This window comes from Terrapene carolina, unplaced genomic scaffold (assembly GCF_002925995.2).
Source record: "Terrapene carolina triunguis isolate 2854851 unplaced genomic scaffold, T_m_triunguis-2.0 Scaffold23, whole genome shotgun sequence".
In the NCBI taxonomy this organism is placed as follows: Eukaryota; Metazoa; Chordata; order Testudines; family Emydidae; genus Terrapene; species Terrapene triunguis.
The window spans coordinates 14095219-14110492 of NW_020664374.1; the positions used below are offsets into that span (position 1 = coordinate 14095219).

At 45.9% G+C, this 15274-nt stretch overlaps 1 protein-coding gene across 1 annotated transcript; it reads left to right on the plus strand.

The window, feature by feature from the left end:
* The first annotated feature begins 5680 nt into the window (after window positions 1-5680).
* Window positions 5681-8758, plus strand: LOC113406145 (toll-like receptor 8). Its single transcript, XM_026649085.1, has one exon. It carries the CDS (start codon window positions 5681-5683, stop codon window positions 8756-8758), a length of 3078 nt encoding a protein of 1025 aa, XP_026504870.1.
* The last annotated feature ends 6516 nt before the right edge of the window (window positions 8759-15274 follow it).

Sequence of the window (15274 nt, forward strand, 5' to 3'; positions counted from 1 at the left end):
CTCAGCCCAGACTGGCAGCGGGCTGAGCAGGGCCTGGGATCCTTGTCTGGGGTTCCAGCCACCAGCCCCGCTCAGTCCGCTGCCAGTCTGGGATTCCATTCACTCAGCTTGCAGCGGGCTGAGCAGGGCCGGCGGCAGGCTGAGCGGGGCCGGTGGCCGGGACCCCAGACCGGCAGCGGGCTGAGCCGCTCAGCCCACTGCCGGTCTGGGGTTCCGTCCGCCAGGTCCTGCCAGCCGGGATCCCAGCTGCCAGCCCCACTCAGCCCGCTACCAGCCTGGGGTTCTGCTCACCCAGGCCAGCAGGAGGCTGAGTGGGGCCGGTGGCTGGGACCCCGACTGGCAAGGGGCCGGCAGCTGGAACCCCAGACCGGCAGCAGGCTGAGTGCTGCTGGCACCCCAGACTGGCAGCGGACTGAGCCACTCAGCCCCCCACCGGCCCTGCTCAGCCCGCCACTGGCCCGCTCAGCCTGCTGCCGGCTGAGTGAATGGAACCCCAAACCGGCAGCGGGCTGAGCGGGGCTGGTGGCTGGAACTCCAGACAAGGATCCCAGGCAAGGATCACACTAAATTGATAAGATCTGCATTTTAATTTTATTTTAAATGAAGCTTCTTAAATATTTTAATACCCTTATTTACTTTAAATACAACAATAGTTTATTTATATAATATAGACATAGAGAGAGACCTTCTACAAATGTTAAAATGTATTACTGGCATGGAAACCTTAAATTACAGTTAACTTGGCAGACCACTTCTGAAAGGTTGCCGACCCCTGCTGTAAAACATCTTGTTCCTGTTTCTTAGTTCTTGATTCCATTAAAAACATGAGACTTCCCTTTTAGCTCTTCTTCACTTCCCAATTCTGAAGGCTTCCTACTCCTGCTCTTCGTGCAAACTTGTAAGAAGTATGTCTCTATTAACTCTGAAACAGTCCTGTTATTTATAGAAAAAACGCAGCATGCACTATCTGCTCAAATTAACTGTTTATTTCCAAACCTGGACATAGATGGAGATGGAGGATTTCACATTTAATTTCTTGCCAGCAGTGATTTTTGATATGCTGGAGAAAAGGATTTCTTTAAGGCAGACTTTATGCTACTCTCCAATGATGTACAAGTCAGGCTTCTGCAACTGATTTCCATGGACACGCTCTTTACCGCAAGAACACATTATTATCGATGTATCTCTTCCTACTAGTGAGAATTCTTCATTTCTGTAAGTAAGTGGTACAGTTATAAGACTGTCTATTTCTATTTGAACAAGTTGAGAACTTTCCATTTTCTCACATATATATATTTTAAAGTTAGTAAATATCTAGTAATTCTTAGGGATTTTAGAAAAAACTCTACTATATCCATTGTATTAAAATTAACATTTTGTTCTAATTTTATCACTGCTAATCATTTTTGCTGCTTATCTTTCATTCTTTATTGAACAGACATTGTCAAGGCTGTCAGCTCCAACATTTGATTTCCTACTCCATTCTGCTACAATTTCTATCCTTTTTTCTTTAATCTGCAACACAAAGAGAGGGCAGATATGCTGCTGATTTCAGGTTACAGGAATGGAGCTCACAAGGAAAGCAAAGGAACAGCGCTATATTGATCTGATCCAAAGCTCACTGAGGTCAGTGGGAACCTCTCCATTGACTTCAATGGATTTTGAATCAGACTCTAAGAGCTAGCTTTATAAAGCAGATAGACATCTAATGGGATCTTCAAAAGCACTCAGGCACCAAATTGGAAGTTAGGCACCTTGGTGCTTTTGAAAATCACAATAGGCAACTATCTGTATCTTTAGATGCCTAAATAGATTTAAAAATCAGGCCCTCACTCTTTCTTATCAGAGTCCTGAGTTGATCGTTGGTGAATTGCCTGATCATGGAGTTAGAGATGCAACATTGTTTAAATTTTAACTTTTGTAGGCAGATTGGGAAAAAGTTACTGGGCAAACATTTTATGATGGAGTTGTTGATTGCAAATCCCTAGTTAAGATTGAGTGTTCAGTGTAACAGGAGCATTAAAACTATTTGGTTAAATTCTCAATAAAATAGCAACACACAAAACATAGAAAGTAAACTTTCTGAACTATTTGTATTTTTCCTGGGGATTTGATGGAAACTGGTTTGATACAGAAAGAATAATCAGCGCTCCAAAATGACCCCTCTTTTTTGAAGTTTTTCACCTTATTGTTTCATCTTTTTTCTGGATACTCTTTGAAAGAAAACAAAAACACTCTGGGAGCTGTGTTTCATTCTTCTGTTGATCCTGATTTAGTGATTAATATAAAAGCAGTTATACATAAGGGAGTTTCATCTGTGTCATGATTTGTAATTTCCTACATAACCGAAAAAAATGTGCTAATCTGTGCTTGCTGTGTGATTAATTCAGTGATGCCAGGGACTGACACACATGTACATATGCAAGCCCGCTCCCCCCCAATATTCCTGTAGTCTAGTTGAATGCTCCCTGAATTAGGAAAGAGACAATGAGTTCAAATTTCATCTCTACTGACTGTAGTTTATATTCCCATGCATCTCACCAGCCTTATTATTCATCAAGGTACCAGGCAATCTGGTATGACTTGCCTTCTCATTTTACTAATATATAAAAGGTAGGAAAGAAAACACAAAAATTTCACGTAATGATAGCTAAAGTTGCATCAGGACACGCCCAACCAACTGAAAATGTGAAAAGTATGGAAAGAAGTTAGGGGAAAAGTCTCCTACGTTCCTGGGCACTTTTGTATTGCCCAAAGCACTGTTGGTAATACACTACCACTCTCCATAAGGCTTTCACCTCCACCTCCAGCAGACAGATACTGAAAAGCAATGCATACACCAACTTATCAAACTCACATTCAAAACATTAAAAGTGACCTCAGTATTGTTAAAGCAGAATAATTTTCTGAATGTGTGACTGAGATGAGTTGATCTGTTGACACAGGGGGCACCCAAGCAGTATGAAGACTTTGTACTAGAGTGCTAATTTGATGACGTTGCGCTGCGCATTGCTTTTTGGTATCTATTGGAGGTGAATGTGAAGTTTTTGAATGTTTAAAACCAAAGGTGTAATTTGGGAGTGTTAGTCAGCAATACTCAAATAAAAGAGTTCAGTGGTAAAGTCGGCAAATATAGCAACTTTAGTTTGTGGGCCTGATCCCATGCTCATTGATTCAATAGAAAGACCCGGTTAACTTTATTGGATGTGAGATCAGGCCCTACGTTTACTGAGCTTAATCTAGCTCCTATTTCTGAACAAGGCATAGCCACCATATAATTCAGTCTACTTGCTACAACTAACAGTCTTTGCTCAAGAGAGATAGGGGCAGTATAGCAGAAGTTTGGGTGAACAGTGGCTGAACTGAATGGAGAAATTTCCCCAGTATCTGCACTATACATGGCCCATGCCAGAGCTATTAATGCAATGATCCCCAGGGCCTAAATTCACTCACAACTTTAATAAATACCCAGCTAGAACTGACAATGTTTGCAAAGGCTAAGATAGTTGTACATATACAGGATCATGTGCTCCACATGCACATTGGACCAGGCCCTAAGTTCACTGAAATAACTAGGCCCCAGATCCTTCAAGTTAGGCCTGAACTCCCATGTAACAAGTACTAAATAAAGACACCAAACGTACCAGAGTGGTGGCTCCAGACTTGTGGGGCTGTCTGGGTTCAGCTCCCCACTCTAGGCATTGTGACCTGCAGGGTTGCCGTGCTGCTCAGGTTTGGCCTGGGCCCCCTGTGATCATGATGGAAGGGTGTCCAGGTCAAACCTGAACAGCACTGCAGCCCTGTGCACCAGGTCACAACCCACCTGGAGTGGGGAGCTGAACCCAGCCAGCCCCACAGGACCAAAGCCACAAAGAGCTGCCTTTCAACACCGCGCCAGGACTCCCACACAACCCTTTGACACATTCTGGTGTCCCAATGTTGGGTAGACACATGGGTTGGGAAACCCTGGTTTAGAGCGGGGCTGCTGTAAACTATATTGAAAGCAGACTGATCCCTAGCCACTTCCAGGATCGGGGAGCTGCAAATACACCCACCTCCCTCAGCTGTAGCCAGTGGATACTGGGTGTAGCTGAGGACTGTGGTCATTTAATTTCAAGTAATTGTAATATGTATAACTCCACCCCTTCCCCAAAGCCCCCACTCCTGCTCCAACCCAGCCCCGCCCCCCACTACACTCCTTCCCCTGAGCTATGTCCTGGGGGACTGCAGCAGGGGTTGGGCGCGCCCTGCACTCACTGGGTGGCGGGAAGTGGATCAACCTGGCCCCAGCCCGCTCTGCTCCGCCGGATCCTAGCTGCGCTGCTGGTGACTGCTGGGGGACGGTCCCCCCCCGCAAGGAACTGCTGGGAGCCAGGGGAGCAGAGCAGAGCAGGCTGGGGCCAGGTCACTCCACTTCCCGCTGCACCATGAGTGCGGGTCTGCCCTGCAATCACCGGGTGGCAGGAAGTGGAGCAACCCGTCCCCCACCTGCTCCACTCTACCAGTTCGTGCTGGGGGGCAGTTTCCACCCTGGCCCCCAAGCCTGCTCCTGCCCCCCCCCACAGAGGCTTGGGGCCAGCCTCCCCTTCCCCCCGTGGAGAGTGGGGCTGTGTAGGGCACCACAATGTCTAGGGACGGCCCTGCCTGGGGGACACCACTTTTTACTTCTCTCCATTCTGAAAACTGACCATTTATTCCTACCCTTTGTTTCCTATCTTTTAACCAGTCACCGATCCATGAGAGGACCTTCCCTCTTATCCCATGACAGCTTACTTTGATTAAGAGCCTCTGGTGAGAGAGCCTTGTCAAAGGATTTCTGAAAATCTAGGTACACTATATCCACTGGATCCCCCTTTTCCACATGCTTGTTGACCCCCTCAAAGAATTCTAGTAGATTGGTGAAGCATGATTTCCCTTTACAAAAACCATGTTGACTCTTCCACAACAAATCATGTTCATCTATATGTCTGACAATTTTGTTCTTTACTATAGTTTCAACCAGTTTGCCCAGTACTGAAGTTAAGCTTACCGGCCTGTAATTGCCAGGATCGCCTCTGGAACCTTTTTTACAAGTTGGCGTCACTTTAGCTATCCTCCAGTCATCTAGTACAGAAGCTGATTTAAATGATAGGTTACATACCACAGTTAGCAGTTCTGCAATTTCACATTTGAATTTCTTCAGAACTCTTGGGTGAATACCATCTCATCCTGGTGATCTATTATTGTTTACTTTATCAATTTGTTCCAAAATCTCCTATAATGACACCTCAATCTGGGACAGTTCCTCAGATTTGTTACCTAAAAAGAATGGTTCAGGTTTGGGAATCTCCCTCACATCCTCAGATGTGAAGACCGATGCAAAGAATTCATTTAGTTTCTCTGAAATGGACGTATTGTCCTTGAGTACTCCTTTATCATCTCAATCATAGAGTGACTCCACTGCTTGTTTAGCAGGCTTCCTGCTTCTGATGTACTTAAAAATATTGTTATTATTTTTTGAATCTTTGGCTAGATGTTCTTCAAATTCTTTTTGGCCTTCCTAATTATATTTTTACATTTCATTTGCTAAAGTTTATGCTCCTTTCTATTTTCCTCTATAGGATTTAACTTCCACTTTTTGAAGGATGCCTTTTTGCCTCTTACTGTTTTTTTCGTTTGTTTGTTTGTTTTTTAGGATAAAATGGCTGCCATCTCATACAAACTGCTTTGCTTACTCTTCATGATCCATGTGGAGTCTGGAATCTTCTATTATCCCTGGGTTTCTAAGAAAGTGCCTTGTAAAGTGCATGTAGAAAACAGTAGTTCCTCCATAATCTTTGACTGCAGGCATCAACATTTAAAGGCAGTGCCACTGGAAATAAATGACAATGCTACCTGTTTGATACTTTCATATAACCGTATTAAAAATATTTCTAATGTGATTTTTCAAAAGTTCCAAAATCTTACGCAGTTATACCTTAACTATAACGCAATAAATCAGTCAATGGCACAGCCTCTTGGCTTGTTTAGAAACTTAACAAAATTAGAGAAATTAGCTCTCAGTCACAATCACCTGCAGGAAGTACCCAAAGGTCTCTCACCTAGTATAACCTCATTAGAGCTGAATGCCAACAAAATAGTTTCTATTAAGAACAACACCTTCTCAGAACTCAAAAATCTGAAGGAACTCTACATGGATCGGAACTGTTACTATAGCAATCCCTGCGGAAAAACTTTTGAAATAGAGGATGAGGCTTTTGTGGCCCTCACCAATTTGACTGTGCTGTCACTTTCCTATAACAACCTGACCCGAGTGCCCCTCAATTTGCCCTCATCTCTAAGGGAACTTTATCTTGGCTTTAATAGGATAACAAGAATCAGCCAGGGTGATTTTAATGAACTGGTTAATTTGCACCTTCTTGACCTAAGCAGGAACTGTCCAAGATGTTATAATGCCCCTTTTCCATGTGACCCCTGCACTATAAACTCTTCCATTCAAATACACCAATTTGCTTTCCAAAATCTTAACAAATTAAAGACTTTGGTTCTCACCAGCACCTCACTTACTAGTGTACCAGCCATCTGGTTTCAGAACATGACACAGCTAAAGGTGCTGCACCTGGCATTTAACTATTTACAAAATGAAATAGCTTCTGGCGAATTCTTAAGGGAGTTGACTTCTTTACAGGAACTTGACTTATCTTTCAACTTTGAGGAAAAAGTATACTTATCGTATCTAAACCTCTCACAACATTTTTCTTCTCTAGTCTCTTTAAAACGATTATATATTAAAGGTTATGTTTTCCAAGACCTGTGTGAAAAGCACTTAAAACCTCTAATTGCTCTAAAAAAGCTAAATATCCTTGATCTTGGGATAAATTTTATTAAACAAATTGATCTCGCTGTATTCCAGAATTTTAGTAACCTGACAGAAATCTACTTAACAGATAACAGAATATCACCGTTTGTAGGGGACAATAATTGTCTTTTAGAACAGGTTGGAAAAAAGGCATTCCGAAAATATTGCCATCTAACTCTGGAACGAGAAGGTCAGCCAAGCCCTTCAGTTATGCAAAAGTACAAAAAAATAGACCATTTCTTGTATTACATTCTTAGACCCCAGTGTTCTTCATATGGCAAAGTATTGGATATGAGCTCAAACAGCCTCATCTTCATTAACCCAAATCAGTTTAAAAGTTTTAACAATATAGCCTGCTTGAATTTGTCTTCAAATGGTATTAGCCAAGCTTTCAATGGCACTGAATTCAACCTAACCAAACTCAAATATTTAGATCTATCAAATAATAAATTGGATTTTGCTTATGGTTTTGCATTTAATGAAATGAAACTTCTCGAAGTGTTAGACCTGACCCATAACAAGCATTATTTTCGCCTGGCAGGAGTCACACTTAGACTGGCATTTATTGAAAAGCTTCCTCAGCTAAAGGTTTTAAACTTAAGTTGGAATGCTATTTCCACACTGACAGACAGACAGTTAAGCAGCAAATCCCTTGAAGAATTAGTGTTTAAAGGAAATTGCCTTGATATTTTATGGGGCGACAAACGTGAAAGATACATAATTTTTTTTAAGAATCTCAGTAGCCTAACATACCTTGATATATCCCACAATAGACTTTTAAAAATCCCTACTAGAGCATTCCTGAGCCTGCCACCAAACCTAACACAGCTATTCCTAAACAACAACAGATTGCAAGTGTTTATCTTTGCAAACCTCACCAGACTGAAATATTTGAAGCTGCTTGACCTGAGTCAAAATAATTTCAGAACTGTTCATATTTCATTCAAACAGTCCCTGCAGTCTCTGCTGTTGAGGGGTAACAGGATTTCAGAGATTGCTCTGGACTTTTCAAATACAAATGGCAGCCTTCTGTTCCTTGATTTGAGTCACAACAAGCTAAAATATATGAACCAGTCAACACTGGTTCATATACAAGGTGTAAAATATTTAAAGTTAAAGGGCAACCCTTTTGATTGCACTTGCCAAAATAGTGACTTCATAAAATGGATACACACAACTAATATTTATATACCACAGCTAGCAACAAAAGTCAACTGTGCAATCCCTGATAAGCACAGAAAAAAGAGCATTGTCTCTATTGATCTGCATGCTTGTGCTTTGGAGGAAGTTGCTGCAACATTATTTTATGTTTCATTCTTTGTTGTTATTAACATTATGTTGATAGCTGTTACAAAACATTTTTTTTACTGGGATGTCTGGTATACTTACTATATTTGTGCAGCAAAATTAAAAGGATACAAATCTACAGCCACAGACAAAGCTCTCTATGATGCTTACATAGCCTATGATACTCAGGATGCGACAGTAACTGACTGGGTAATAAATGAGCTACGATTTCGTCTAGAGGAAAATGGAGACAAACACGTTCTGCTTTGTTTGGAGGAAAGGGACTGGGAGCCGGGAAAGGCTGTCATTGATAACCTTGCACAGAGCATCCATCACAGCAGAAAGACAATATTTGTTCTAACTGAAAGATATGTGAAAAACGGGAACTTTAAAATTGCTTTTTATATCGCTCTGCAGAGACTAATGGATGAGAATACAGATGTGATTGTGTTTATTCTACTGGAGTCAGTGCTACAGCATTCCCAGTACCTGAGGCTGAGAAGGAGGATCTGCAAGAGCTCTGTTCTTGACTGGCCTAAGAATCCACACGCTGAAGGCCTTTTCTGGCAAAGACTAAAAAGTGTAGTGCTAGCTGATAGCAGCATGCGAGATGATGGGGTGTACAGTATATAGAAAGGGGTTAGCCCCTCATTTTCCTTGCTGATTGAATGGGGATGTTTTATGGTAAGCCCCTTTCATCTAATGTAACTGTGACAAAGCTTTATGTCCCAAAGATTCTGCCTTGCATATTTAAAGCCCTGTAGCTAACAACGCGTAATATGAAACTATTCTGTGACATGCATAACCTCAGTGCTCACAGAATTTTCAGCTTTTAATAATATTTACTGTTCATCTATAGGAAGTTTATTCTTTAATACTGTGTGATCCTGGGCAACTAACTTTACCTCTGCATACCTCCCTTTACACTTCTGTAAGACTCACTTCTAAATTCATGTTTGTAAAGTGCTATGCGGTCCTGTAGCGGGGGAGTAACCCCGCTCCTGCCCTGAAGGGCTTAAAACAGCCCTGCAAGAGGACTGTGGTGGGGAACCAGTAAGCCTGGGCTGATTGGGGAAGCAGCCGCAGCTAGGCCACACCCCAATCAGGCCACAGCTGGCCCTATAAAGGGGCTGCTAGGCTGGAGCTGAGAGAGTCTCTCTCTAGATGCTGAGAGGGATGGGCCTGGCTGCTGGGAGCTGAGCAGGGTACCTAAAGTGGAGCAGGGCTGGGGAAAGGCCAGAGGAGCTGGGGAGCTCTGGCCTGGAAAACCCCCAGGGTGCAGGCCTTGTTAAAAGCCAAGAAAGGTACTGGGGTTGCAGAGGGGCAGCCCAAGGGAAGGCAAAGGCAGCAGGTCCAAACCCTCCTTGCCAATGAGTGGCAATTATACTGCAGTCCAACCCAGTGAGTGGGGGCTAGATGGTGACTGGCAGTAGTCAAAGACTGAGGTGAGGTGGGGATGGGGGTTGGGGGTTCCCTGGGGAGGGGAGATACAGTGAGACTGTAGGGGCACCGGGGTCCAGGAGGGACACCGGGGCCAGCGGCAAGCGGGACACAGGCCTGCAGAAGACACTCCTGAGTGGAAAGAGCTAATTCCCTGGATGACCATCAGGAGGCGCCACAGCGGTGAGTCGTCACCCCGTTACAGGTCCCCTTATCAAAGGCACTAGAAGTCTGATCTTGCTAATCGGAGTTTTGCCATAGATTTTATTAGGCTCAAGATTGGGCCCTGTGTCTATTCATGGTATTACTATTATTAATAAGGTAATGTTGATAATCTGTTCAAATGATTCCTCTCTTTCTGTACTAGATTGTGATGGGGTGTCTGCCCCACACTGGCCCATTAGGGGTTAATAGAGCCCTAGGGAGGCTGCGCAGGAGACAGTCAATTAGAGAGGGGCTGCAAGGAGTAGCCAATCAGGGCCAGGCTTGCCCATATAAGAAGGGCTGCAGAGCAGAGCAGCTTCAGTTGCTCCGTGGAGCTCAAGGAGGGAGGACTGGCTGCCCTACAGGAGGAAGAAAACTAGCACCTTGGACAGAGCAGTGCTGGACAGGGTCAGGGGAGTGAGAGCGAGCTCCTGGCTGACTGCTAAGACTGGCATGCTGAGGCCCTGAGACAAGGGCGGAGAAGGTCCTGGGACTGTGGGGAAGTGGCCCAGGGAAATAGACTGAGAGGTTGGAGGGGATGCATCATGTGGCTGCCCTCTATAGGGTCCCTGGGCCAGGACCCAGAGTAGTGGGCAGGCCTGGGTACCCCCTACCCCCACTCGCCACTGAGGAAGTGGCTGGACAGAGGACTGCTGTTGCCCCGGAAGCGGTATATGCAGTGGTATGTTTCATACAATAAAGTGGATCCAGCACAATGTGAAGCTGTATTTAAGGAGGCAAGTTGGAGCACTGAGCTGCAGAGAAGGTGCTTAAGCTGCCTCAACAGGTGCAGGAAGGAAGCTTAAGAAACTGCTTACTATTCTGAAGAACTCATCTGGTCAAGCTTTTGCTGAAGCTGTGTCAGGGGCCATAAATGGAGGTTGTGACGGGTTGGATCACTGAAACCCCCTGGGAGCTGCCACCTGATGTGCCAAGACTACCTCTGCTCCTGTTTTCCCTGCCAGCTCAGGACTCCAGCACCCTGTCCTGCTGAGCCAGACACTCCCGTCTGCTCCAACAAAGACCCAGGCAGGGCTGGCTCTAGGCACCAGCAAAACAAGCTGGTGCTTGGGGCGGCACATTTTTAGGGGCGGCATGGCCGGCGCCAGAATGCCACCCCTAAAAATGTGCCCCGGCCGCCCTAGCTCACCTCCGCTGCTGCTGCCGCTTGCGCGCCACGGTGTGCGAAACAGTCGATTCGCGCGCCACCACTCGCCCTCCCTCCCAGGCTTGAGAGCCTGGGAGGGAGGGGGAGACTCCGAGTGGCCGCGGCGCAGGCGCCGCTTCTCCCCCTCCCTCCCTCCTAGGCTTGAGAGCCTGGGGGGAGGAGGCAGGGCTGGGGATTTGGGGAAGGGGCGGAGTTGAGGCGGGGCCGGGGGTGGGGTAATTAAAAAACGGGGGGCGGCCAAAATTGTTTTTGCTTTGGGCAGCAAAAATCCTAGAGCCGGCCCTGGACCCAGGGTCTGAATTACTTGCCCCAAAGCTGCAGGTTTACCTGAAAACAGCTCACAGAAGTGTGCTTGTCTTTAGCGCTCAGATGCCCAACTCCCCATGGGGTCTGAACCCAAATAAATCCATTTTACCCTGTATAAAGCATATGCAGGGTACATTCATAAATTGTCCGCCCTCTATAACACTGATAGAGAGATATGCACAGTTGTTTGCCCCCCCAGGTATTAATACATACTCTGAGTTAATTAATACATAAAAAGTGATTTTATTAAATACAGACAGTAGGATTTAAGTGGTTCCAAGTAGTAACAGACAGAACAAAGTAAGTCACCAAGCAAAATAAAATAAAATGCGCAAATCTATGTCTAATCAAACTAAATACAGATAAGATTTTCACCAGTTCCAGAATGCTCCCTTTTACAGACTAATCTCCTTTTAGCCTGGGTCCAGCAATCACTCACACCCCTTTGTTCCAGTTTCTTCCAAGTATCCTGGGGGCGGGGGGAAGGTCTCCCCTTAGCCAGCTGAAGACAGAATGGAGGGGTCTCCCACGGGTTTAAATAGACTTTCTCTTGTGAGTGGAGACCCCCCTCCTCACTCCTATGCAAAGTCCAGTTCCAAGATGGAGTTCTGGAGTCACCTGGGCAAGTCACATGTCCATGCATGACTCACAGTCTTTACAGGTAGAAGCCATTGTCCACATGGTATCTTGTATGTCTCCAGGAAGACTTCTTACGTGGATTGGAGCATTCCAAGATGCATTGTTCCCCAAGTGCTTCCTGATTGGGTACTTAACCTTGCGAATTCCTTCCTACAGAAGCTGACCAAATGCTTCACAAAGCAGAAATTAAGCAAGTATACAACCAATATTCTTAACCTCAAGTACAAAATGATATATGTGTACAAATAGGATGACTAGATATAGTAGACCATAACCTTTACAGAGATATGTTACATGGCACAGGCAGCACAAAACATATTCCAGTTATGTCATATTCCCATAAAGCCTTGTGGGAGGTACCGTCACAGAGGTATTGCTTCTTTCACAACCACAGCATGGTTAAAGTTCTGTGGGCTGCAGTTGGTCTGGTTTGGAGCATTAGGTCTCAAGCCTGTTTCCACAACCCTTCACAAGTGACAAGTCATCTGTGAACCCTGGAGACCTGGCAAGATGATGTGACAGAGAGGGAGGGGGGCGTGCGGATCCATGTGTCAGTCTGTCAATGTTTGTTTATAGCAAATAGCCTTATAATTCCACCATGCCTGTAACAGTGCATCTGAGCAGTATAATGTCTCAGAATTGGCAGCCCAACTAATAATTAAAACTGGTCTTTCACCTTGATAGGTCCTGACTTCAGCATGAGGAAGGAGATGACATGATAATGAAAAAACATATCTTCATCTCTCCAAAATCCAGTCCAACCCCCAAGATAACATGCAGCGTGTGCCTCCGACTAGGAGCTGAAACTGAAACCAGGCAGTCCCTTGCTTATTACATGAACCTGATCTCACAGGTGCTCAGCCAAAAAACCTACACACTTTGAAGTCTCTGGGCTCTCTTCCTTCCCTTGATAGATTGCGGGGGGAGGGGCAGTCAGGGTTGGATAAGGGGGTGGGATCCTGGGGGGCAGTTAGGGGCGGGGGGGTCCCGGGAGGGGGTGGTCAGGGGACGAGGAGCAAGGGAGAGGGAAGAGAAGGACCTGCTGGGGTCCTCAATCATGTGAAGTTGGTGGGAACACAAATCAAACCTCTTCCAGCCATGAAGACAGTAACATATGAATATGTGGACATTGTTGTATGCATGTTACAACTACCTTGCAAAGCTATCTTACTTAGCACTCACATGCCACCTTACTATTTGAAAGCTACACTTTTCAGCTGAGCATGTATTTCACTGTAAAATTTTCAAAGCTGCCCCGAACAGGATAATATCCCTTTAGGTCAGACGTGGGCAAACTATGGCCCGCGGGCCACATCTGGCCTGCAGGACCGTCCTGTCTGGCCCCTGAGCTCCTGGCTGGGGAGCCTAGTCCCTGGCCCCTCCCCTGCTGTTCCCGCTCCCCCGCAGCCACGCCGCCGCACGGGCCGCATTCTGGCCCACCGCTCCCGCTGGGCAGCATGGGGAGCACAGCTAACTCTGGCCGGGTGTTGTGGCTGCGAGCTCCTGCTGCTGGTAAGGGGGCAGGGAGCGGGGGGGTGGGTGGGTAAGGGAGCAGGGGGTCCTGGGGGGCAGTCAGGGAGGAGGGAGCGGTTGGATGGGGTGGAGGTTCTGGGGGGGGTGGTCAGGAGATGGGGAACAGGGAGAGTTGGGAGTGGGAATCCTGGGGGGCCTGTCAGGGGCAGGGCTGGCTCTACTGTTTTTGCCACTCCAAGCAGCGCGCCAAATTGCTGCCGTGGACGGCAGGGGCAGTCCATGCGCCGTTAGGGCGGCATGCGTGTTTCCGTGGCGGCGGCAATTTGGCAGCAGCTTCTGTCTTCAGCCGGAAGACAGAAGCCGCCGAATTGCCGCCGCGGGCAGCTGAACATAGAAGTTGCCACCAAATTGCCGCCACCACGGAAACACGTGTGCCACCCTAACGGCATACGGACTTCCCCCACCATCTGCGGCGGCAATTCGGCACGCTGCTTGGAGCGTCAAAAACACACAGACTGCCGCCCTTTGCAGATTGCCACCCCAAGCACCTGCTTGGAATGCTGGTGCCTGGAGCCGGCCCTGGTCAGGGGGTGGGGATGTGGATGGGGTCGGGAGGGCAGTCAGGGGACAGGGAGCAGGGGGGATTGGATAAGGGGGTGGGATCCTGGGGGGCAGTTAGGGGTGGGGGGTCCTGGGAGGGGGTGGTTAGGGGATGAGGAGCAGGGGGAGTTGGATGGGTCGGAGGTTCTGACGGGGGCAGTCAGGGGGCAGGAAGTGGGAGGGGGCGGGGTCCAGGCTGTTTGGGGAGGCACAGCCTTCCCTATCCTGCCCTCCATTCACTTGCACAACCCCGATGTGGCCCTCGGGCCAAAAAGTTTGCCCATCCCTGCTTTAAGTAGTTTGGGAGCCATCTAATGGCCTCACTGTATTCTACATTTCACAAACCAGCCAAAGCAGCAATCTGCATAGGTTAATTAGGCCTTGCATGTTGCTTATCATTAGTAAACATGGTAAACTGGATCCCACTGTGCTCATGTGGTTTCTTTCTTCCCACAATTTTCATTGTGTAAAGGGCAAAAGACACAACAAAGAATAATCCTAATGTTATGCTGCCTGAGAAAATCTCAGCTTTTGTGATTTTTTTCCCCTCTGATTTATGTTTTATCTTCTGAATAGTTTGCCTGCTTTCTGTTCTCTGTTATGGACTTTCCCTGGCTTACAAAGTTATTGTTCAACCATGCTTCAATTGGCCATGTTTTGTCATTTCAGTTTATCAGCATATTCTTGTGCCAAATGAGTCAATAAATTACACTATCAAAATAGGTGTGGCTTCTGTTCTTCCCACTTGGACTATAGCAAACCACAAGCCAGCTTCTCTTGTCACTGTAGTGACCAATTTGGGGAAGTTGATCAGTGTACTTCAGTTACTATCTGTGCGATCAGCTTCTGGTGCCTACCCCTTCTGCTCTGTTTTAAAAAAACTCTTCACTGGACTGACATCTTTTATAGCAGAAAAATTAAGTAAGTATTTTTATTTTACAAAAGTGCATACATTCAGCCATGAATTTTTAAAGAAACTTTGATTTTCCCCCCGATTTATGTCAGAGTAAACGAGATCAGAATCAGCACCAAAGCATCTAGTTAGAAAATCTCTAACTAGTAGGAAGTTTGGAAGAAATATGTGCTTTTAAGTATTGTGCAAGCTGCAGCTGTATGTTAGGAAGTGGCACTGGTAACTCTATCATGTCGAAAGGAATAAAAACATTTCAATCTTTTTTTTTAAATGTTTAATTAGACAATGTTATATTTTGTTTAAATATTGTCTTACTTTTTCTGTGGCTTACCAATCAAGTTATATAGATTTACCATCTCTTACAGATCATTCTAAAACTTGGATGCTTTTATTCCTCATTTTCTAC

Excerpts from the sequence above, each read along its gene's own strand:
- LOC113406145 (XM_026649085.1), top strand. The coding sequence starts at position 5,681 with ATGGCTGCCATCTCATACAAACTGCTTTGCTTACTCTTCATGATCCAT.